General features: G+C 48.5%; 1 protein-coding gene across 1 annotated transcript; it reads left to right on the top strand.

The window, feature by feature from the left end:
- LOC134575611 (oocyte zinc finger protein XlCOF15-like) lies at positions 1-25501 on the top strand. Its single transcript, XM_063434936.1, has 2 exons — positions 1-107; positions 24772-25501. The coding sequence occupies exons 1-2, from the start codon at positions 2-4 to the stop codon at positions 25494-25496; spliced, it is 831 nt and encodes a 276-aa protein (XP_063291006.1). The 5' UTR covers position 1; the 3' UTR covers positions 25497-25501.
- Positions 25502-25714: the final 213 nt, after the last annotated feature.

Raw genomic sequence — 25714 nt, 5'->3', positions numbered from 1 at the left:
AATGACTCCTATGAATCATAAAACAGTACTATCCGTTAAGTTCAAACAACTGCAATATATGACTTATGATACTGAGGAAGATCGGTCACCATCATCTAGCAGCAGTGGTGAGTAATGAGCAATCAATAGTTGTCAACACATGCAAGTTTGTTTTCATAGCTTTTTTTCTTTTAGGAAATGAAGAGTAAACTCTCTTTAGATCCCACACCAATTCCAAAGTCTCACTGTAGCCCAATCCTCCTCTGGTAATGTCACTCCCCCTCACCAGAAGGTGAGGGTCGTCTAGAGCAGTGGTTCCCAACCCAGTCCTCAAGTATTCCCCAACAGTCCAGGATTCAGGGATTAACCAGTTGTGTCTAAGGTGTTTTTAGAAAAAACAAAACTCTTTAGACACAAGAAGGTAAGATCTAAATCCTGGACTGGTATGGGGTACTTGAGGACTGGGCTGGGAACCCCTGTTCTAGAGAATGGGCTAAGGCAGTGATGGCGAACCTATGGCATGCCAGGCCCTCTCTGTGGGCACGCTGGGAGAGGGGGCCGCTGGCTGTCTGCAGAGTAGGCACCTGCTTGCCCGAAATGGCAGGCATCTACTCTGCTTCCATGTTGGGAGGACGGGGGGGAGGCTCTAGGAAGCAGCTCTCCTGTCCTCCAGCGCAATGCTGTGTGGAGCGTTGCCGCGCGTTACCATGGCAACGCTCCACACAGCATCGTGTGGGAGGACAGGAGAGCTGCTACACAGAAACATACTTGCCACCACCGGACCACCAGGGATGGCTGTATCACCCCCCCCCCCCCATTCACCAAAGGTAAGAGGAAGGGAGGGGGGATACAGAATTAATATAAATATATATATATATATTTTTTTTATAAATGTATCTTTACATTTACCACCCTACCACCTACCACCCACACACAGCACCTCTCCACCCACACACATCACCTCTCCCCGCACAGCACCCTTACCCCCACCCCCCACAGCACAGCACCCCCACCCCCCACAGTACAGCACCCCTACCCCCATAGCACCCCTATCCCCACAGCACAGCACCCCTGCCCGCCCACACACTGCACCCCTGCCCGCCTCACACACACTGCACCCCTGCCCGCCTCACACACACTGCACCCCTGCCCGCCTCACACACACTGCACCCCTGCCCGCCTCACACACACTGCACCCAGCACTCCACATCCTTACACACAAGCACATACACTGCACCCCTCAATGCAGTATGTGTGTGTGTGTGTGTGTGTGTGTGTGTGTATTCAGAAGTGTGTGTGTACTCAATGGACTGTGTGTGTATTCAGCAGTGTATGTATTCAGCAGTGTGTGTATTCAGCAGTGTGTGTATTCAGGAGTGTATGTATTCAGCGGACTGTGTGTGTGTATTCAGCAGTGTGTGTGTGTGTGTGTGTACTCAGCTGTCTGTGTTTGTACTCAGCAGTGTATGTACTCAGCAGTCGGTGTGTATGTGTATTTAGCGGACTGTGTGTTTATTTAGTGGTCGGTGTGTGTGTGTATGTATTAAGCAGTCGGTTTGTGAATGTGTTCAGCAGTCTGTGTGAATGTATTGCATTTGTTGGAGATACTAATAAATATAAGCTCAATTTTATCTATCTATATCATTATTTAAAATTTGTATCATTGAACTCTCTGTTGTGTTCTTTTAAAACAAAAGTTGTTAATTAGTTCGGACAACTGTACGAGTTGTTTTTTCTAAACTTAAACCTCAGTATTCAGGTTTAATTGCCATGTTGGCACTTTGAGGGAAAAAAAAGTTGGCATGTATTGTGGTTTGGGCACTCGGGCTCCAAAAGGTTCGCCATCACTGGGCTAAGGGGACGACCTGCGCAAGATGGAGGAGGTTATTGTGTCACCATTGTTCATCTGTCGCCAGCATGCAATGTGTGCTGACAACAGACACACAATGCTCAAAGAATTAACATTAGGCAACCCAGAGTGTCTAATGACCCTGCCAGAGGTGTAATTACACCTCCAGCAGCAAAGTTCTTTAACTTTGTACATACTTCTAAGCTGCATTAGAAAGGGCCACTCCAAGCCTTAGGACCATTTCATTGATTTGAAGTTGTCATGGTGCCTGGAGACAAAGCACCAAAATGCTGCAAATAAGGAGTTAAACTCCAGCAGTGTCACTGGGGCGTCGTTAGATCCGTTTCTATATTTAAAGGGACACAATAGGCAGCCAGATCACTTTGTCTTAGTGACGATGTCCCCCTGAGCCCTGCAATGTAAAACATTGCTACTTCAGAGAAACGGCAATGTTTACATTGTAGTGCCAAGACTGCCTCTAGTGACTGTCAACCAGCCATTAGAGGCGCTTCCCATGGTTTTACAAAGTTTGAAATCATGCTAGACATCCCCACCTTTGCATAAGGATGTCCCGTATCTTCAAAATCCTATAGGAAAGCATTGAGTCAGATATTTTCTATAGGGTGGGCCAGTGGCGTACACACGATCCATGGGGCCCCAGTGCGAAAATCACAGTGAGAAGAAGCTGGACGTCCATAGGAAAGCATCGAGTAATGCTTTCCTATGGGCGGTTTGAATGCGCGCGCGGCTCTTGCCGCGCATGCGCATTCGGAGCTGAGAGGCGGATCGGGGCAGAGAGATCCCCAGCACCAAGGGAGCACGGCGCTGGAGAAAGGTAAGTGCTGAAGGAGTTTTAACCACACACACACACTCTCACGAACAGACGCATAAACGCTAGCTTACAGACACACACATTTGCTGACACACACACTCAGTGAGACATACATACACACTCACTTACAAAACACACTCTCACTGACAAACACACACTCACTAACAGACACCAAACAGACACACACAAACTAACACGCTCAGTAACACACACACACACACACACACACTGACCCTCACTAGCAGACACACACTCAATAACAGACACATACAAACTAACACACAGTAACAGAAACACACAAAAACTGACACACTAGAAGACACACACTCAATAACAGACACACACAGTAACACACAAAAACTAACACACTCACTGACACACTAGCACACACACACTCAATAACAGACACACAACTAACACTCAGTAACAGACACACACTGACACAAAAATGAACACACTAACACACATACTAATTTTTTTTTAAAATGTAATCCCCCAGCCTCCCTACCTTTGGGAGTGCTGAGGGGATTCCCTGGGGTCCAGTGGTGCTGCCCGGCAGCTGTTCCTGCAGGCGGCGAGGGAGTGCTGATCCTCCTGTTCAGCTCCCTTGCGCACCACTTACTGATGATGGAGCCGGAATGACGTCATATTCCGGCTCCGGCATCAGTAGGGCGCGCGCGAGGGAGCGCTCAGGGCAGAATGCTCCCTCGCGTGCCCGCCAGCCAACTGACACCACTGCCAGCCTCGGGGGGCCCCGATGTGGCCAGCTCCTGGGCCCCCAAGAGAAGAGTCTGGCAAACTGGCGTACATACCCGGTCGGCGGGCGGCTGGGCCCGGTCGCAGCTGCGACCCCTGCGACCGCGGTATGTACAACAGTGGGTGGGCCTAATGCATGTGATGCACTTGGTGCACTTAGTTCTTCCCATCTGCTGACGTATGCAGAAGAGGAGCCTGACCCAGTACTGAGGTACATCTGTGCTGGAAACTCAGGTCTTTTATCTTGTGAGTTTTATCAAATAAAGTGTCTGCCAACAAAAACAGAATACCCTGCTCTCAGGTCCTGCACATATGCTCCGGCCTTCCACCAAGGGGGCGCTCTGTGTGTAGGATGGACACCGCTGAATCCACCAATGTAGTATCAAAGAAGAAAAACACAGGCAGCACTCCAGGATATAGAAGGTGAATTTATTTGTGGGTTTACCACCTCACCAAAATAAGTGTGACGTTTCGGCTCCTAAGAGCCTTAATCATACACGATTAAGGCTCTTAGGAGCGAAAAGCGCATGTCAGGGTCTCGGTCTCTCTTACCATGCCAGATAGCTAACTGACATGCAGCATTAATTACATCAACGGCGCTTATTTTTTTAACACTTTTTTTTTTAAGGATGTATGCAGTGTAAGGCATTCTAGTTGGGGAATAGAGTTAGGTGCCCTCGAAGGCACCAGGGAAGTATTAGCTTCAGACTTGAGCCACCGTTGTTAGTACTATTAGCTCAGGGATTTCTCACCCACCTCTCCTTTTCCATATCCCCTTTCTTTGTATTATTATGTAGCCCCTATAACAGTGATGGTGAACCTTTTTGAGCCCGAGGGTGGGGGGGAGGGGTGGTGTGTGTGTGTGTGTGTGGTGGGGGGAGGGGTGGTGTGTGTGGTGGGGGGAGGGGTGGTGTGTGTGGTGGGGGGAGGGGTGGTGTGTGTGGTGGGGGGAGGGGTGGTGTGTGTGGTGGGGGGAGGGGTGGTGTGTGTGTGTGGTGGGGGGAGGGGTGGTGTGTGTGTGTGGTGGGGGGAGGGGTGGTGTGTGTGTGTGTGTGTGTGTGGTGGGGGGAGGGGTGGTGTGTGTGTGTGTGTGTGTGTGTGGTGTGGGGGAGGGGTGGTGTGTGGGGGGAGGAGTGGTGTGAGTGGTGTGTGTGTGGGGGGGTGGTGTGTGTGTGTGTGGGGGGGGAGGGGAGGGGTGGTGTGTGTGTGTGTGGGGGGAGGGGAGGGGTGGTGTGTGTGTGTTTGTGGGGGGAGGGGAGGGGAGGGGTTGTGTGGGGGGGAGGGGAGGGGTGGTGTGTGTGTGTTTGTGGGGGGAGGGGAGGGGAGGGGTTGTGTGGGGGGGAGGGGAGGGGTGGTGTGTGGGGGAGGGGTGGTGTGTGTGTGTGTGTGTGTTTGTGGGGGGGGGGAGGGGTTGTGTGTGGGGGGGGAGGGGAGGGGTTGTGTGTGGGGGGAGGGGAGGGGTTGTGTGTGGGGGGAGGGGAGGGGAGGGGTTGTGTGTGGGGGGAGGGGTGGTGTGTGTGGGGGGAGGGGAGGGGTGGTGTGTGTGGGGGGAGGGGAGGGGTGGTGTGTGTGTGGGGGGGGAGGGGTGGTGTGTGTGTGGGGGGGGGAGGGGTGGTGTGTGGGGGGAGGGGAGGGGTGGTGTGTGTGTGTGGGGGGGAGGGGTGGTGTGTGTGTGGGGGGAGGGGTGGTGTGTGTGGGGGGGGAGGGGTGGTGTGTGTGGGGGGAGGGGTGGTGTGTGTGGGGGGAGGGGTGGTGTGTGTGGGGGGGAGGGGTGGTGTGTGTGTGGGGGGAGTGGTGGTGTGTGTGGGGGGAGGGGTGGTGTGTGTGTGGGGGGAGGGGTGGTGTGTGTGTGGGGGAGGGGTGGTGTGTGTGTGTGTGTGGGGGAGGGGTGGTGTGTGTGTGGGGGAGGGTGTGTGTGTGTGGGGGGGAGGGGTGGTGTGTGTGTGTGTGTGGGGGGGGGGGAGGGGTGGTGTGTGTGTGTGTGTGGGGGGAGGGGTGGTGTGTGTGTGTGTGTGTGTAAAGCTGCTGTGTGGAGCATTGCCATGGTAACGCGCGGCAACGCTCCACACAGCATTGCGCGGGAGGACAGGAGAGCTGCTTCCGAGAGCCCTCCCCCTGTCCTCCCCCTGTCCTCCCCCTGTCCTCCCCCTGTCCTCCCCCTGTCCTCCCGACATGGAAGCAGAGTAGGTGCCTGCCTTTTCGGGCAGGCAGGTGCCTACTCTGCAGACAGCCAGCGGCCCCCTCTCCTGGCGACCTATGGCTGCTTGCCCACAGAGAGGGCCTGGCGTGGTACGCGTGCCATTGGTTCGCCATCACTGCCCTATAGCTTTGGTTAGGCACTTAGGAGCATTCTGCATCTGTACCTTGTATTAGTAGCCTCTATCAGTGAGGTTAACATCTGGTTCCCCAGCAGTTACTTAGGGGTTAACTTATTTTTTCGTGATCGCTAGCTATCTATACTTTGGTTGCTTATCTTGCTGCTACAATGATACCTACTCCTCCTTGGTATTTCGCTTTACTTAGCTAATATTCCTTCATATGTGTCTCACCTTTTCTTAATGGGGTTTCTAATTTATCTTTGATATTAAACTTATGCCGTTATTATAGAACAGTACTTAGGAGAATAGCACAGAGACATGTTATCTACTCCATACACGCTATCATCCCTTAGCAAGTATTAGTGGACAGAATACTCTCGGATTTATACGTGAATATACATTGATGACTAAGGAGAGAGTTCAGCTCAGAACCCAGCCATTAAAAGGGGGACAACCAGGGAGTGACCTTTGTATGGGTGTGTTTTTTGGGACAAAAGGCTGAACCCTGGCAGAGGCTTAAAAGATATTTGCTTATTGAGCATAAAATAAAGTCTAGTCCTACTAAAGTAGGCTACTTCCTAACTGCTGGAACACAGGAAAAAAAGAAAAAAAAGAATGAGGCTTTTACAATGGCAAGGAAATGTATTACCATTTGTTATTTGATACTTCCTCTCTTGACTACTGAGTGGGACTTTAACCCATTAGTGATGCTGCCATGGAAATGACAAGAAAAATGATTTTCAATGGACACTCTATGCATCAAGACACCTTTTGTGCATGTAATAGATTTAGGGCTAAACAATTACCTGTATTTTATCTGTGTTCAATATGATATAGTTTTTGCAAAAGGGATAAAAATATTCTTGAAAAGAGGTATGTGATGTCACAGCTCTTTAAATCCACTCTTGTTGTCCCCCTGTTCTAAGCTGTGTCTTTCCAATAACACCATAACACTAGTCAAGAAGCACAGCAAATAATTCTATGAGATGTACAGCTGAACAACAACTGAAACCCCGTGTTGTGAGAAGAATAGATGTTGTATAGAGTTGAGCGAACCCGGTCTGTAAAGTTCGGGTTCGTACCAAACATTAAATTTTTTGGACCCCGGACCCGGACATATCAGTGTATGTTCGGGTTAGAGTTCGTTTTTTGTGGCGATTTAATGGCGTGTTTTTCAACAAGCGTTTGACTCGTGTGCCCTTAGAAGCCATCACAGCCATGCCTACTAATGGCATGGCTGTGATTGGCCAGTGCCGCATGTGACCCAGCCTCTATATATAAGCAGGAGTCACACGTAGCACCGCACGTCACACGAGCTCTTACTAGTCTAGGGATAGGATGCTGCAGCTGTGAGGGACAGATTAGGAAAGAATTTGAATTGGCAAACTACAGTGATTATTTTTGTGAGTGCTATACTAAATTTTTGTACCCTGCCCTGAGCCCAGTGCCACAGAGAGTGCAGTGCACTTGCAACTGCATATGTGCCAGGCACATTACTTTAATCATGTTCTGTTAGCTCAGTGGGCAACATCTAGGCATTTTTAAACACTGCAATTTTTTTGGTGCTAAATAGTACATTAGCGGTGCTGCATTTCTTGCAGTCCAATAAAACCCTTAAATACTACTGTTACATTGTTGGTTTAAAAAAAAAAATCAAACTTTTTGGTGCTAAATAGTACATTTGCGGCCTGTGGTGCACTTCATATCTGAAAGTCAAATACTGTGGTTATAGCGCATTTTTTAAACATTCAAATTTTTTAGGTGCTAAAAAGTAAATTTGGGGCCTGCACTTCATATCTAAGAGTCAAATAGAACTGTCAAATACTGCTGTGACATAGCAGTTTGAAACATTCAAATTCTTTAGGTGCTAGAAAGTAAATTTGGGGCCTTCACTTCATATCTGAGAGTCAAATAGAACCGTCAAATACTGTGGTTACAGCGCATTTTTAAACATTCAAATTATTTAGGTGCTAAATAGTACATTTGGGGTGTGCACTTCATATCTGGTGTATGTGTGCAACACTGGCTAGTTACCGCTTCTCAAAAAAGTCTAAAGACTTTTTAAAAAAAGTGAAAAATAAGTGTTATTGTGATCGCTTCATATACAGAAGCATTAATATACATTTCTATATTGTGTAAAGACACAACTACAAAGTTAAAAACCAAACACCAAAACAACGTGCCAGACAATCTACCTGTGCAGTGTGATACAATAAGTCTACATCTTAAAAATGCAATAACCCACAGAAGATGGGCGAGAATTTTTTTTTTGCAAATGGAACTTTGATTCGAATTTACTACATCGGTAACTTGTAATATTGTTTCACACCTACAGCACTTGTTAAACAGATTGATATATTATACACTAGAAACTACCAGATAACAAGCTGCTATATTTAAACCAGTAATCAATAGCTAAGAGGTACTTAAACAATATTGTAATTCTGGGGCAATACCCTCACAAGTCAAACTGAGAGGGCAGTTTATAGGGAAAACTGTTGCCTGGATACAATTCTAAAACAATTTTCATATGTCCTTTGCAGACTTTACATGCTGGAAAAACACAGGTGCCAACTGCTGTGGCTTTCTGCAATGTGCAGACCGGCAAGGAGGGCAGGGTTGAGGAGTGGGTGGAAGATGATGTGGAGGATGATCATGTCCTAGACCCCACATGGAATGAAGGTCATGCGAGTGACCTGTGCAGTTTGGAGGAAGAGGTCGCTCCGAGGCACCAGCACACCATAAGAGGGAGCAGGGTGCAAAAGCAGAGCAGCCGTCCCCTAGCGCTCATTGGCATGTATTAGCTCTAGAATTACCACAGTTATCCAAGTAACAGATGGAGTGATCAAAGGAACCATAACTGATTTAATGAGCCATTCGCAGTTTCACTGTAGTGGCTGTGCGTGCTTTTGGCGTCCTCACTCTGCTGCTGCTTGCCACCTCATATGCAACGTGCCCACAAGGTGGAACTCCACCTTGCACATGCTGGAGAGACTGTACGAGCAGCAGCAGGCGATAGTGGAGTTTCATATGCAGCACGCACAGGTCAGTCACTCTGCATCAGACTTACCCTCCCATAGATCCTCGTTAAAGGATTTAAAGTGGACTCATTCCAATTACAGGGCCTGGAAAGAGTCCTGTATTGTTATTTATCATCACTACCTCCCCGCGTCGGGAGTGAATAATTTGCACGCCTGCTGCCTTCCTTGGATGTGATAGCTATTTCTTAGGCTCCCTCTCCGGAATCGAACCCTGATTCCCTGTTACCCGTGGTCAGCATGGTAGGCACAGAAAGTAACATCGAAAGTTGATAGGGCAGACATCCGAATGCGTCGCTGCCGCCACGGTCACCGCCTCCTCAACCTCCTACTCCACATCCACCTCCTCCTACTCCACATCCACCTCCTCCTCCTAGAGCAGGGTGCAAAAGCAGAGCAGCCGTCCCCTTGAAAGTACGCCTGCTACTGCCCACCGCACCCAGGGACCGAGCACACCAAAGCCAGCTCCAAGGAGTTCCCTGGCATGGCAATTCGAACGAGGAGAACCCAGTTGATTCCTGTGGCGCCTCCCGATAGGCAAACAGGAGATGGGACAGGAATCTCTCTCAATCCTTGTGAGTCGCCGCAAAGGTACAGAGCATTTTCTTCAATGTGCCGTTGAAATGCTCACACAGGCCTGGGGTCTGGGGGTGGTAAGGGGAGCTCAGGATTGGTTTAATGTGCACAATCTCTACAGTTGATGGGTCATTTCGGCTGTAAACTAGGTGCCCTGGTCAGAGAGAATCTCCTGGGGAAAACCCATCCGGGAGAACACTCGCATCAAGGCTTCATCCACAGTCTCTGCCTGAATTTTGCTCAGGGTACCGAGTCGCGTAGTCCATGATGGTCAATATGTACTTCTTCCCAGAGGGACAAGGCTTGGCTAGGGGACCTATAATGTCGACAGCTACTCTGCAAATGGATTCTCATTAATAGGTAGGGGATGGAGGGGGCCCTGTGCCGGTCCCTTCTCTTCCCCACTCTCTGGCAGACATCTGGCAGTACTGCCTCAGATCCTGAGAGATGCCTGGCCAGAAGAAGCTTTGGGTGAGCCGAGACGCTGTCCGGCTCCTGCCCAAATGCCCTGCCAAAGGGATATCGTGAGCTAGCTTCAGCAGCTCATACCAATACCCTGTGTCGTTGGGGAGCCCATTGAAAAAGTGCTCTAGCATGATTAGATGGGTGATCTCCTCTGGGAGCTTGGCTTAATGGGAGTTGAGCCAGTTCTGGGTGGCCCTTGTGATGCGGCATGCCCACTCCGCATGAGAGTCCTTCTCCCCTTTCCGGGTCTCCCTAAACTTTCGGCAGTGTTGCTCGGGGGTGACCGCATACCGGGCCAGGAGGATTTGTGTAATAAAGGGATAGTCTCTGATCTGATCTTCTGGTACAGCCCGGTAAATATCCGCTGCCTTCCCCACTAGTTTGCTGGCCAGGATGGTGACCCAGTCGCTGGGGTCCACGTCTTGGAGTTGGCACTGGCGCTCAAATTCTTGTAAAAAGTCATTGATGCCTTCTTCTGCTTCCTTGAAGGCATTGTAGCTTGTGGGCCAGGGTGGTTGTGCTTCCTGGCGCCCCCTCTGCTCCCTTCTTCCTTCATCTGGGTTCATGGAAGTCGCCCTCTGTCTATTGGCAAGGACATAGGCTTGCACCTCCAAAAAGGTCCTGCTGACGATATCCTCTGAGGGTTGCTCTCGGTAATATGCCAGGTGCCGGTCCACCTCCTTGCGCACTTCCTCCTCATCTCCACCCCCTGGTTGGGGTTCGTTGCCTCACTGCCTGCCTGGTCGTCCTCCATGAGCGCAGCAGTTTGACCTTGTTACACCCACCAGGAGTTATTCCTCTGGCTCCACACAAGTCCTGCAGTGTAGGTCGCTTTAGAGCACTGTAGTCCATGGGTCTGTTGGCAGGAACATGGGATCCCGCCGTTTGCCACCAATTGAAGCAGGAACTGGGTAACCGATGGTTATCCCCTTTGATTAGAATAGGGCAGACCCATTTCCCCAGTAACCGGATGGGATACAACATTTGACAATCTTTATTTGGGTACACAGCTTTGCCTCCTCCTTCTACCCCGTTTCCTCCTCCTCCTCATCCGGTCAGCGTAACACCTTCACCACCAACTTCAGCACAGCCAGGGGGAAACGACATATGTTTGGGGGAAAAAACCCACACCGCGCAGGAGCTGTGGACAGGCATGGAACAACAGACCGATGAGTGGTTGTTGCCCCTGAGCCTCAAGCCTGGCCTGGTGGTGTGCGATAATGGGCGAAATCTCGTAGCAGCTCTGGGCCTCGCCGGTTTGACGCACATCCCTTGCCTGGCGCATGTGCTGAATTTGGTGGTGCAGAAATTCCTGAAAAACCAGATAGATCAGAGCTGCTGCAGAAAGTGCGGGCCGTCTGTGCGCGCTTTTGGGGTTCTCACCCTGCTGCTGCTTGCCTGTCTGCGCTGCAGCGTAACTTCGATGTGATGCGATGCGATGTGCCCACAAGGTGGAACTCCACCTTGCACATGCTGGAGAGACTGTGCGAGCAGCAGCAGGTGATAGTGGAGTTTCAGCTGCAGCACACACCGGTCAGTCGCTCTGCGTAACAGCACCACTTCACCAATGAGTGGGCCTCCATGCGAGACCTGTGTGCCATGTTGCGCTGTTTCGAGTACTCCACCAACATGGCCAGTGCCGATGACGCCATTCCCAGCCTTGCTATCCTGCTTCTATGTCTCCTTTAAAAACCGCTTTGAGCGATGATGGAAGAGGATGTGGCACAGGAGGAAGAGGGGTCATTTCCACAGTTATCAAGCTGTCATTCACAAGTGGCTCGGAGGGTGGGTTCCTGCACCAGCATAGGCCAGGTACACAATTGTCCAGAATCTCCACACTGTCCCATGGAAGCGTTCAGCTGTCCATCTCCCAAACACTGGAGAGAAAGAGGAAGTACCCCCCAACCCACCCACGATCCCTGGCCCTGAATGCCAGCATTTCAAAATTCCTGGCCTTTAAAATGCTGTAATTCCGTCTGGTGGAGACGGACAGTTTTAAAAACCTGATGGCGTTATTGGACTGCAAGAAATGCACCGCAGGCTGCAAATGTTTCTTTTTTTTAATATGTCCCAGTAAAAAAACAACAAAAAAAAACAGTGTTGGCTACTTTTTACACCGCCGCTTCCACCTACACCACCACGGTCACCTCAACCTCCTACTCCACATCCTCCTCCTAGAGCAGGGTGCAAAAGCGGACCGGCCGTCCCCTAGACAGTATGCCTGCTACTGCCCACCGCACCCAGGGACCGAGCACACCAAAGCCAGCTCCAACGAATTCCCTGGCGTGGCAGTTCTTCAGACAATGTGCTGACGACAAGACACTAGTGGTTTGCACTCTGTGCAATCAGAGCCTAAAGTGAGGCATAAACGTTCTACACCTGAGCACAACCTGCATGACCAGGCATCTACATGCAAAGCACGAGTTGCAGTGGAGTAAGCACATCAAAAACCAAGAAAGGTCTCAGGCTCCTCCTGCTTCCTCTTCTGCTGCTGTCTCTGCCTCTTCTTCCACCTCTGGAGTGACAGTGGCACCTGCCTCCCTGCAAACAGAGGCTTTGGCAGCAACGCCACTACATCCGCCACCGTCTCCAAGCATCTCCACACTGTCCCATGGAAGCATTCAGCTGGTCATCTCCCAAACACTGGATAGAAAGAGGAAGTAGCCCCCTACCCACCCATGATGCCTGGCCCTAAATGCCAGCATTTCAAAATTCCTGGCCTTTGAAATGCTGTCATTCCGTCTGGTGGAGACGGACAGTTTTAAAATCCTGATGGCAATATTGGACTGCAAGAAATGCACCGCAGGCCGCAAATGTTTCTTTTTTTATATGTTCCAATATTTTGGGGGCTACCCCAATTAAAAAAAAAAAAAAAAGTGTTGGCTACCACCTCCTCCTCCACCGCCGCTTCCACCTACACCGCCACGGTCACTGCCTCCTCAACCTATGGGTCACTTAGTATAAACTATGTACACAATAGCAGAGGCTTGTGAAGGCCTTTTCTCCATGCATCAGTAGTTGAGCTCAGCTTGAACAATGAAAGGGAATACCCTGCACTCCAACCCTCTCTCAAATGGATAATTCTGGTGATCCTCCTGACAGCCATGCTTTAGATTTAGATTTATGATCTTCCAAAGCTAAAATCAAAGATTCCATCTAGTGCTATTTTATGGCTCAGCTGTATTTTAAATTTTTATGTATTTTAAGTGATTTCCCTATCCACATTTGTTTTTTTTTTTAAAATTCTTTATTTTATTAGTGCATGTTATGACATATAAGCTTGCGACGCCACAACAGCATTGACAAGCGCAATACAAGATCACAGGTTGATACAGTGTCATGGCAAGTTAAGACCTGCACATTTTTATGGGTTAAATAAACAGGCTGGATCATAGGTCTGCGCTTGAGACCAGAGGAAATACAGGATAAATACTAGTAGCACTAGCAGATGATAAAAAAGCTTGGTCAATTTTTGAAGACACTGACATAGTGTATAGGCATAAACTTCTACATATCTAGTGCAGCTTGGGATGTGTCCTAATCGTTCAGGAATTTAAACATGGAGTATGGTCTTATAGGAGGTAGGTGTTCAAGCTCTATATGCTACAAGCTGCACACATTGATGGCATACTGGCTTTGGCAGTGTGCCTGAGAGTGGTGCCACTGGGTCATGAGTATCACGAAGGCAACAAGGCATAAGAAAAAACACGAGTAACTAAGAAAAAGAGCAAAAAAAAAAAACATGAGGTATCAACAGTTCTGGACACCCATTGCCTCAGATGGGCCATGGTAGAAAGTTCATCCCCATATCAGGATCTAGGGTTCGAAGTGGGGAGAGGTTTACTGGGAATGGAGGATTGGGCTAGAGGGTGGTTCCTTAGTGTGGTTCCTTAGTCGTGTGTCTTCTGGGGGTATGGTGGTCGGCTTGCTAGTCTAGTTTGTGGGGTTCCGGCCCAGGTATGTTGTGTGTGCCTTAGTGTTGTATCCTGGTTTTGTGCTGCCCTAGGCAGGACAAAACTCAGGCGCCCCCCTCCTGCCCGCGCCACCCCCATCCAACCCTTCCCCCCCGCCCGCACCACCCCCACCCTTCCCCCGCCCCTCCTTCTAAATACACACACACACACACACATTCACTTACAGATACGCATACACTAGCTAACAGAAACACACACACACTTACAGACACACTCACTAACAGACACACACTCACTAGCAGATACACACACTCACACTAACAGACTCACACTAACAGACACACACTAACAGACACACACTAACAGACACACACTAACAGACACACACTAACAGACATACACACACTAACAGACATACACACACTAACAGACATACACACACTAACAGACATTCACACACTAACAGACATTCACACACTAACAGACATTCACACACTAACAGACATACACACACTAACAGACATTCACACACACACACACCTCCCCCTGTCCTCCCCCTGTCCTCCCCCTGTCCTCCCCCTGTCCTCCCGACATGGAAGCAGAGTAGGTGCCTGCCTTTTCGGGCAGGCAGGTGCCTACTCTGCAGACAGCCAGCGGCCCCCTCTCCTGGCGACCTATGGCTGCTTGCCCACAGAGAGGGCCTGGCGTGGTACGCGTGCCATTGGTTCGCCATCACTGCCCTATAGCTTTGGTTAGGCACTTAGGAGCATTCTGCATCTGTACCTTGTATTAGTAGCCTCTATCAGTGAGGTTAACATCTGGTTCCCCAGCAGTTACTTAGGGGTTAACTTATTTTTTCGTGATCGCTAGCTATCTATACTTTGGTTGCTTATCTTGCTGCTACAATGATACCTACTCCTCCTTGGTATTTCGCTTTACTTAGCTAATATTCCTTCATATGTGTCTCACCTTTTCTTAATGGGGTTTCTAATTTATCTTTGATATTAAACTTATGCCGTTATTATAGAACAGTACTTAGGAGAATAGCACAGAGACATGTTATCTACTCCATACACGCTATCATCCCTTAGCAAGTATTAGTGGACAGAATACTCTCGGATTTATACGTGAATATACATTGATGACTAAGGAGAGAGTTCAGCTCAGAACCCAGCCATTAAAAGGGGGACAACCAGGGAGTGACCTTTGTATGGGTGTGTTTTTTGGGACAAAAGGCTGAACCCTGGCAGAGGCTTAAAAGATATTTGCTTATTGAGCATAAAATAAAGTCTAGTCCTACTAAAGTAGGCTACTTCCTAACTGCTGGAACACAGGAAAAAAAGAAAAAAAAGAATGAGGCTTTTACAATGGCAAGGAAATGTATTACCATTTGTTATTTGATACTTCCTCTCTTGACTACTGAGTGGGACTTTAACCCATTAGTGATGCTGCCATGGAAATGACAAGAAAAATGATTTTCAATGGACACTCTATGCATCAAGACACCTTTTGTGCATGTAATAGATTTAGGGCTAAACAATTACCTGTATTTTATCTGTGTTCAATATGATATAGTTTTTGCAAAAGGGATAAAAATATTCTTGAAAAGAGGTATGTGATGTCACAGCTCTTTAAATCCACTCTTGTTGTCCCCCTGTTCTAAGCTGTGTCTTTCCAATAACACCATAACACTAGTCAAGAAGCACAGCAAATAATTCTATGAGATGTACAGCTGAACAACAACTGAAACCCCGTGTTGTGAGAAGAATAGATGTTGTATAGAGTTGAGCGAACCCGGTCTGTAAAGTTCGGGTTCGTACCAAACATTAAATTTTTTGGACCCCGGACCCGGACATATCAGTGTATGTTCGGGTTAGAGTTCGTTTTTTGTGGCGATTTAATGGCGTGTTTTTCAACAAGCGTTTGACTCGTGTGCCCTTAGAAGCCATCACAGCCATGCCTACTAATGGCATGGCTGTGATTGGCCAGTGCCGCATGTGACCCAGCCTCTATATATAAGCAGGAGTCACACGTAGCACCGCACGTCACACGAGCTCTTACTAGTCTAGGGATAGGATGCTGCAGCTGTGAGGGACAGATTAGGAAAGAATTTGAATTGGCAAACTACAGTGATTATTTTTGTGAGTGCTATACTAAATTTTTGTACCCTGCCCTGAGCCCAGTGCCACAGAGAGTGCAGTGCACTTGCAACTGCATATGTGCCAGGCACATTACTTTAATTATGTTCTGTTAGCTCAGTGGGCAACATCTAGGCATTTTTAAACACTGCAATTTTTTTGGTGCTAAATAGTACATTAGCGGTGCTGCATTTCTTGCAGTCCAATAAAACCCTTAAATACTACTGTTACATTGTTGGTTTAAAAAAAAAAATCAAACTTTTTGGTGCTAAATAGTACATTTGCGGCCTGTGGTGCACTTCATATCTGAAAGTCAAATACTGTGGTTATAGCGCATTTTTTAAACATTCAAATTTTTTAGGTGCTAAAAAGTAAATTTGGGGCCTGCACTTCATATCTAAGAGTCAAATAGAACTGTCAAATACTGCTGTGACATAGCAGTTTGAAACATTCAAATTCTTTAGGTGCTAGAAAGTAAATTTGGGGCCTTCACTTCATATCTGAGAGTCAAATAGAACCGTCAAATACTGTGGTTACAGCGCATTTTTAAACATTCAAATTATTTAGGTGCTAAATAGTACATTTGGGGTGTGCACTTCATATCTGGTGTATGTGTGCAACACTGGCTAGTTACCGCTTCTCAAAAAAGTCTAAAGACTTTTTAAAAAAAGTGAAAAATAAGTGTTATTGTGATCGCTTCATATACAGAAGCATTAATATACATTTCTATATTGTGTAAAGACACAACTACAAAGTTAAAAACCAAACACCAAAACAACGTGCCAGACAATCTACCTGTGCAGTGTGATACAATAAGTCTACATCTTAAAAATGCAATAACCCACAGAAGATGGGCGAGAATTTTTTTTTTGCAAATGGAACCTTGATTCGAATTTACTACATCGGTAACTTGTAATATTGTTTCACACCTACAGCACTTGTTAAACAGATTGATATATTATACACTAGAAACTACCAGATAACAAGCTGCTATATTTAAACCAGTAATCAATAGCTAAGAGGTACTTAAACAATATTGTAATTCTGGGGCAATACCCTCACAAGTCAAACTGAGAGGGCAGTTTATAGGGAAAACTGTTGCCTGGATACAATTCTAAAACAATTTTCATATGTCCTTTGCAGACTTTACATGCTGGAAAAACACAGGTGCCAACTGCTGTGGCTTTCTGCAATGTGCAGACCGGCAAGGAGGGCAGGGTTGAGGAGTGGGTGGAAGATGATGTGGAGGATGATCATGTCCTAGACCCCACATGGAATGAAGGTCATGCGAGTGACCTGTGCAGTTTGGAGGAAGAGGTCGCTCCGAGGCACCAGCACACCATAAGAGGGAGCAGGGTGCAAAAGCAGAGCAGCCGTCCCCTAGCGCTCATTGGCATGTATTAGCTCTAGAATTACCACAGTTATCCAAGTAACAGATGGAGTGATCAAAGGAACCATAACTGATTTAATGAGCCATTCGCAGTTTCACTGTAGTGGCTGTGCGTGCTTTTGGCGTCCTCACTCTGCTGCTGCTTGCCACCTCATATGCAACGTGCCCACAAGGTGGAACTCCACCTTGCACATGCTGGAGAGACTGTACGAGCAGCAGCAGGCGATAGTGGAGTTTCATATGCAGCACGCACAGGTCAGTCACTCTGCATCAGACTTACCCTCCCATAGATCCTCGTTAAAGGATTTAAAGTGGACTCATTCCAATTACAGGGCCTGGAAAGAGTCCTGTATTGTTATTTATCATCACTACCTCCCCGCGTCGGGAGTGAATAATTTGCACGCCTGCTGCCTTCCTTGGATGTGATAGCTATTTCTTAGGCTCCCTCTCCGGAATCGAACCCTGATTCCCTGTTACCCGTGGTCAGCATGGTAGGCACAGAAAGTAACATCGAAAGTTGATAGGGCAGACATCCGAATGCGTCGCTGCCGCCACGGTCACCGCCTCCTCAACCTCCTACTCCACATCCACCTCCTCCTACTCCACATCCACCTCCTCCTCCTAGAGCAGGGTGCAAAAGCAGAGCAGCCGTCCCCTTGAAAGTACGCCTGCTACTGCCCACCGCACCCAGGGACCGAGCACACCAAAGCCAGCTCCAAGGAGTTCCCTGGCATGGCAATTCGAACGAGGAGAACCCAGTTGATTCCTGTGGCGCCTCCCGATAGGCAAACAGGAGATGGGACAGGAATCTCTCTCAATCCTTGTGAGTCGCCGCAAAGGTACAGAGCATTTTCTTCAATGTGCCGTTGAAATGCTCACACAGGCCTGGGGTCTGGGGGTGGTAAGGGGAGCTCAGGATTGGTTTAATGTGCACAATCTCTACAGTTGATGGGTCATTTCGGCTGTAAACTAGGTGCACTGGTCAGAGAGAATCTCCTGGGGAAAACCCATCCGGGAGAACACTCGCATCAAGGCTTCATCCACAGTCTCTGCCTGAATTTTGCTCAGGGTACCGAGTCGCGTAGTCCATGATGGTCAATATGTACTTCTTCCCAGAGGGACAAGGCTTGGCTAGGGGACCTATAATGTCGACAGCTACTCTGCAAATGGATTCTCATTAATAGGTAGGGGATGGAGGGGGCCCTGTGCCGGTCCCTTCTCTTCCCCACTCTCTGGCAGACATCTGGCAGTACTGCCTCAGATCCTGAGAGATGCCTGGCCAGAAGAAGCTTTGGGTGAGCCGAGACGCTGTCCGGCTCCTGCCCAAATGCCCTGCCAAAGGGATATCGTGAGCTAGCTTCAGCAGCTCATACCAATACCCTGTGTCGTTGGGGAGCCCATTGAAAAAGTGCTCTAGCATGATTAGATGGGTGATCTCCTCTGGGAACTTGGCTTAATGGGAGTTGAGCCAGTTCTGGGTGGCCCTTGTGATGCGGCATGCCCACTCCGCATGAGAGTCCTTCTCCCCTTTCCGGGTCTCCCTAAACTTTCGGCAGTGTTGCTCGGGGGTGACCGCATACCGGGCCAGGAGGATTTGTGTAATAAAGGGATAGTCTCTGATCTGATCTTCTGGTACAGCCCGGTAAATATCCGCTGCCTTCCCCACTAGTTTGCTGGCCAGGATGGTGACCCAGTCGCTGGGGTCCACGTCTTGGAGTTGGCACTGGCGCTCAAATTCTTGTAAAAAGTCATTGATGCCTTCTTCTGCTTCCTTGAAGGCATTGTAGCTTGTGGGCCAGGGTGGTTGTGCTTCCTGGCGCCCCCTCTGCTCCCTTCTTCCTTCATCTGGGTTCATGGAAGTCGCCCTCTGTCTATTGGCAAGGACATAGGCTTGCACCTCCAAAAAGGTCCTGCTGACGATATCCTCTGAGGGTTGCTCTCGGTAATATGCCAGGTGCCGGTCCACCTCCTTGCGCACTTCCTCCTCATCTCCACCCCCTGGTTGGGGTTCGTTGCCTCACTGCCTGCCTGGTCGTCCTCCATGAGCGCAGCAGTTTGACCTTGTTACACCCACCAGGAGTTATTCCTCTGGCTCCACACAAGTCCTGCAGTGTAGGTCGCTTTAGAGCACTGTAGTCCATGGGTCTGTTGGCAGGAACATGGGATCCCGCCGTTTGCCACCAATTGAAGCAGGAACTGGGTAACCGATGGTTATCCCCTTTGATTAGAATAGGGCAGACCCATTTCCCCAGTAACCGGATGGGATACAACATTTGACAATCTTTATTTGGGTACACAGCTTTGCCTCCTCCTTCTACCCCGTTTCCTCCTCCTCATCCGGTCAGCGTAACACCTTCACCACCAACTTCAGCACAGCCAGGGGGAAACGACATATGTTTGGGGGAAAAAACCCACACCGCGCAGGAGCTGTGGACAGGCATGGAACAACAGACCGATGAGTGGTTGTTGCCCCTGAGCCTCAAGCCTGGCCTGGTGGTGTGCGATAATGGGCGAAATCTCGTAGCAGCTCTGGGCCTCGCCGGTTTGACGCACATCCCTTGCCTGGCGCATGTGCTGAATTTGGTGGTGCAGAAATTCCTGAAAAACCAGATAGATCAGAGCTGCTGCAGAAAGTGCGGGCCGTCTGTGCGCGCTTTTGGGGTTCTCACCCTGCTGCTGCTTGCCTGTCTGCGCTGCAGCGTAACTTCGATGTGATGCGATGCGATGTGCCCACAAGGTGGAACTCCACCTTGCACATGCTGGAGAGACTGTGCGAGCAGCAGCAGGTGATAGTGGAGTTTCAGCTGCAGCACGCACCGGTCAGTCGCTCTGCGTAACAGCACCACTTCACCAATGAGTGGGCCTCCATGCGAGACCTGTATGCCATGTTGCGCTGTTTCGAGTACTCCACCAACATGGCCAGTGCCGATGACGCCATTCCCAGCCTTGCTATCCTGCTTCTATGTCTCCTTTAAAAACCGCTTTGAGCGATGATGGAAGAGGATGTGGCACAGGAGGAAGAGGGGTCATTTCCACAGTTATCAAGCTGTCATTCACAAGTGGCTCGGAGGGTGGGTTCCTGCACCAGCATAGGCCAGGTACACAATTGTCCAGAATCTCCACACTGTCCCATGGAAGCGTTCAGCTGTCCATCTCCCAAACACTGGAGAGAAAGAGGAAGTACCCCCCAACCCACCCACGATCCCTGGCCCTGAATGCCAGCATTTCAAAATTCCTGGCCTTTAAAATGCTGTAATTCCGTCTGGTGGAGACGGACAGTTTTAAAAACCTGATGGCGTTATTGGACTGCAAGAAATGCACCGCAGGCTGCAAATGTTTCTTTTTTTTAATATGTCCCAGTAAAAAAACAACAAAAAAAAAACAGTGTTGGCTACTTTTTCCACCGCCGCTTCCACCTACACCACCACGGTCACCTCAACCTCCTACTCCACATCCTCCTCCTAGAGCAGGGTGCAAAAGCGGACCGGCCGTCCCCTAGACAGTATGCCTGCTACTGCCCACCGCACCCAGGGACCGAGCACACCAAAGCCAGCTCCAACGAATTCCCTGGCGTGGCAGTTCTTCAGACAATGTGCTGACGACAAGACACTAGTGGTTTGCACTCTGTGCAATCAGAGCCTAAAGTGAGGCATAAACGTTCTACACCTGAGCACAACCTGCATGACCAGGCATCTACATGCAAAGCACGAGTTGCAGTGGAGTAAGCACCTCAAAAACCAAGAAAGGTCTCAGGCTCCTCCTGCTTCCTCTTCTGCTGCTGTCTCTGCCTCTTCTTCCACCTCTGGAGTGACAGTGGCACCTGCCTCCCTGCAAACAGAGGCTTTGGCAGCAACGCCACTACATCCGCCACCGTCTCCAAGCATCTCCACACTGTCCCATGGAAGCATTCAGCTGGTCATCTCCCAAACACTGGATAGAAAGAGGAAGTAGCCCCCTACCCACCCATGATGCCTGGCCCTAAATGCCAGCATTTCAAAATTCCTGGCCTTTGAAATGCTGTCATTCCGTCTGGTGGAGACGGACAGTTTTAAAATCCTGATGGCAATATTGGACTGCAAGAAATGCACCGCAGGCCGCAAATGTTTCTTTTTTTATATGTTCCAATATTTTGGGGGCTACCCCAATTAAAAAAAAAAAAAAAAGTGTTGGCTACCACCTCCTCCTCCACCGCCGCTTCCACCTACACCGCCACGGTCACTGCCTCCTCAACCTATGGGTCACTTAGTATAAACTATGTACACAATAGCAGAGGCTTGTGAAGGCCTTTTCTCCATGCATCAGTAGTTGAGCTCAGCTTGAACAATGAAAGGGAATACCCTGCACTCCAACCCTCTCTCAAATGGATAATTCTGGTGATCCTCCTGACAGCCATGCTTTAGATTTAGATTTATGGTCTTCCAAAGCTAAAATCAAAGATTCCATCTAGTGCTATTTTATGGCTCAGCTGTATTTTAAATTTTTATGTATTTTAAGTGATTTCCCTATCCACATTTTTTTTTATTTTTAAATTCTTTATTTTATTAGTGCATGTTATGACATATAAGCTTGCGACGCCACAACAGCATTGACAAGCGCAATACAAGATCACAGGTTGATACAGTGTCATGGCAAGTTAAGACCTGCACATTTTTATGGGTTAAATAAACAGGCTGGATCATAGGTCTGCGCTTGAGACCAGAGGAAATACAGGATAAATACTAGTAGCACTAGCAGATGATAAAAAAGCTTGGTCAATTTTTGAAGACACTGACATAGTGTATAGGCATAAACTTCTACATATCTAGTGCAGCTTGGGATGTGTCCTAATCGTTCAGGAATTTAAACATGGAGTATGGTCTTATAGGAGGTAGGTGTTCAAGCTCTATATGCTACAAGCTGCACACATTGATGGCATACTGGCTTTGTCAGTGTGCCTGAGAGTGGTGCCACTGGGTCATGAGTATCACGAAGGCAACAAGGCATAAGAAAAAACACAAGTAACTAAGAAAAAGAGCAAAAAAAAAAAAACATGAGGTATCAACAGTTCTGGACACCCATTGCCTCAGATGGGCCATGGTAGAAAGTTCATCCCCATATCAGGATCTAGGGTTCGAAGTGGGGAGAGGTTTACTGGGAATGGAGGATTGGGCTAGAGGGTGGTTCCTTAGTGTGGTTCCTTAGTCGTGTGTCTTCTGGGGGTATGGTGGTCGGCTTGCTAGTCTAGTTTGTGGGGTTCCGGCCCAGGTATGTTGTGTGTGCCTTAGTGTTGTATCCTGGTTTTGTGCTGCCCTAGGCAGGACAAAACTCAGGCGCCCCCCTCCTGCCCGCGCCACCCCCATCCAACCCTTCCCCCCCGCCCGCACCACCCCCACCCTTCCCCCGCCCCTCCTTCTAAATACACACACACACACATTCACTTACAGATACGCATACACTAGCTAACAGAAACACACACACACTTACAGACACACTCACTAACAGACACACACTCACTAGCAGATACACACACTCACACTAACAGACACACACTAACAGACACACACTAACAGACACACACTAACAGACATACACACACTAACAGACATACACACACTAACAGACATACACACACTAACAGACATTCACACACTAACAGACATTCACACACTAACAGACATACACACACTAACAGACATTCACACACACACACTGACATTCACACACACACACTGACATTCACACACACACACTGACATTCACACACACTGACAGACATTCACACACACTGACAGACATACACACACACACTGACAGACATACACACACACACTGACAGACATACACACACACTGACAGACACTCACACACACACTAACACACACTAACACACACACAGACATTCACACACACACACTAACAGACATACACACATACTCACTCACTCACATATATAACACATTTTTTTTTTTTAATTTAGCCCCCCCTATGGGAATGCTGGGGGGGGGTCCTATTTCTCCCTGGTGGTCCAGTGGCTGCTGGGCAGTGCTGGCGGGCGGCCGGCGAGGGAGCACTTCCTCTGAGCTGTCTGCTCAGCTCCCTCGCGCGCCGCACAGTGAGGCTGGGAGGCGGAGCCGGAATATGACGTCATATTCCGGCTCCCAGATTCACTCTGCGGCGCGCGAGGGAGCTGAGCAGACAGCTCAGAGGAAGTGCTCCCTCGCCGGCCGCCCGCCCGCCAGCACTGCCCAGCAGACCGCCCGCACGGCATGTCAGTTAGCCGCAAGGCTAACAAGGCATTTGCCTTGGGCGTGTGGGGGCGGCTTTTTTTGCCGCCCCCTGGAAAATGCCGCCCAAGGCAAATGCCTTGTTTGCCTCGGGGCTAATACGCCCATGTAGCCGGGTCTGGCACAGGCAGGCCTAGGTCTTGTAGGAGTTACAGGCCTTCAGAAGGGTTGGTAGCTTTGAAGGTTTTTCCCTCTTTGGTGCACAGCAGTGTTCTTGAGTTAGTCCATCTATAAGGAAGGCCAGCCTTTTGCAGGGGCTGCGTGATGGGGTGCATTGTTTTCTGCCACAGGAGTGTGGCTTTACTTAGATCCTGATAGAATGTGAGTGAGTCTCGAATTGGAATGGGGTTTTCCCCCGCAGTGCCTGCAGTAGTCGTTGTTTATCTGCAAAGGATCGACAGCAGAGTAGAACATCCCTAGGCTGGGAGTTTGGAGTTTGCAAGGGTGTTGCGATGCGGTATAGTCAGTCATAGGCAAACTGTTTAGCGTGTTTGGTTGGCAGAATGGCTGCGATGAGTCGGTGATACGTGGCTGCCGCGGGAGTCCCGCTCGGTAGGCCCGAGGCACTTTGCCCGGGTTTTCGCGCCCGACGGGCATAAAAAAGGCATCCACGGGTCCGGTGTGTGGACCCCTCTGCAAGGATCGCTATTCCGGCTCTGACTGTTCGGTGTTACGCCGATTATTGGTGATTTCTCGGGCGATGATCGAGGAGCTGGGTGAAATGGCGTCTGCTCCTGAACGCTGTTGGCTCCGCCCCCCGCACTTGTCCTACTCTTACCCCCATTTTGCAGCCATCTAGACCTTTCCAGGACTTTTTTAGAGGCATTTTAGTGCCCAAAAGTTCGGGTTCCCATTGACTTCAATGGGGTTCGGGGGCCAAGTTCGAGCCCAAACTCGAACTTTTTGACAAAGTTCGGCCGAACTTGGCGAACCCGAACATCCAGGTGTCCGCTCAACTCTAATGTTGTACCCAAATAGCGTTGAAATCTACTTCTCAGGCCCTTTCCCTACAAATTTCCATATAACCAGACAGTTTGATATATTTTAAATTCTATATGCATGGAGGCTACTAAACTGTGTTTCACATCACATTTCTAAAGCTCTCTATAATTGTGAGTGTAGTTAACTGGGTGTGTTGGAGAAAGAGAGCAGACCTCAATTCTAATGAATTTATCAAGCTCTATTTTATTTTCTTCCTGTGATTATTGAAATGTTTTGAATATGTTTTTAAAATCTATTTTTTTTTCTAACAGATCAACTTGTGACTGCTAATACCCTTGGGGATGTATCAAGAAAATCTCAAGATGAAAATTATAATAATCATGAAATTTCAGATGTGGATTCTGACCTAACCAACAAAGTTAATAGAACACAGAGTGATTCACAAAATATTTGTCAATGGTGTGGCAAATCTTTTGCCACTGTCAGTAAACTTGTCAAGCACAAGATGCTTCACACAAAGGAGAAAACATTTGTGTGTTCTGAATGTGAGAAATGTTTTTCACATCAGTCAGCTCTTGAAAAGCACCAGAGAATTCATACTGGTGTAAAACCATTTGCATGTTCTGAGTGTGACAAATGTTTTACCCAGAGTGGACATCTTGCTTCGCATAAAAGACATCACACAGGAGAGAAGCCATATGTTTGCACTGAATGTGGAAGGTGTTTTGCAAGGAACACACATTTGGTTGGACACCAGAGGGTTCACACTGGTGTTAAGCCATTTAATTGTTCTGAATGTGGGAAAAGTTTTAGTATGAAAGGTAGTCTGGATACTCATTGCAGACGCCACACAGGAGAGAAACCATTTGTGTGTTATGAGTGTGGAAAAGCTTATATTAGTAGTTCTGCACTTAGAACACATAAAAACATGCATATAAAAATTAAAAGATTTACATGTACCGAGTGTCATAAAGGTTATTCATCTAAAGTACCTTTTATTAAACATCAGAAATCCCATACTGGATTAAAACATTAAAGAGTAATTGTGCATCCTTGCGTGTATGTATCTTCCTTAAATTAAAAAAACGAAAGAAAAAAAAATCACCTTTCTGTCTCTGAACCAAGGTCACCTTCTACCTCAGACCAATCCTTTTTTAGTGTAGAATTGTAGGGTGAAGCATGGAGCCATTGGCTCTGCGATTGGTCAGCTGGTGAAGCATGGAGCCATTGGCTCTGGCATGAGTCATTTGGGTG

Source organism: Pelobates fuscus, chromosome 10 (genome assembly GCF_036172605.1).
Source record: "Pelobates fuscus isolate aPelFus1 chromosome 10, aPelFus1.pri, whole genome shotgun sequence".
Taxonomy (NCBI): Eukaryota; Metazoa; Chordata; class Amphibia; order Anura; family Pelobatidae; genus Pelobates; species Pelobates fuscus.
Note: the sequence above shows the minus strand (reverse complement) of the source record. Positions and strands in the feature narration are given on the sequence as shown.

Excerpts from the sequence above, each read along its gene's own strand:
- LOC134575611 (XM_063434936.1), top strand. The coding sequence starts at position 2 with ATGACTCCTATGAATCATAAAACAGTACTATCCGTTAAGTTCAAACAA. Across the intron at positions 108-24,771 it reads ACCATCATCTAGCAGCAGTG|ATCAACTTGTGACTGCTAAT; the intron begins GTGAGTAATGAG and ends TTTTTCTAACAG.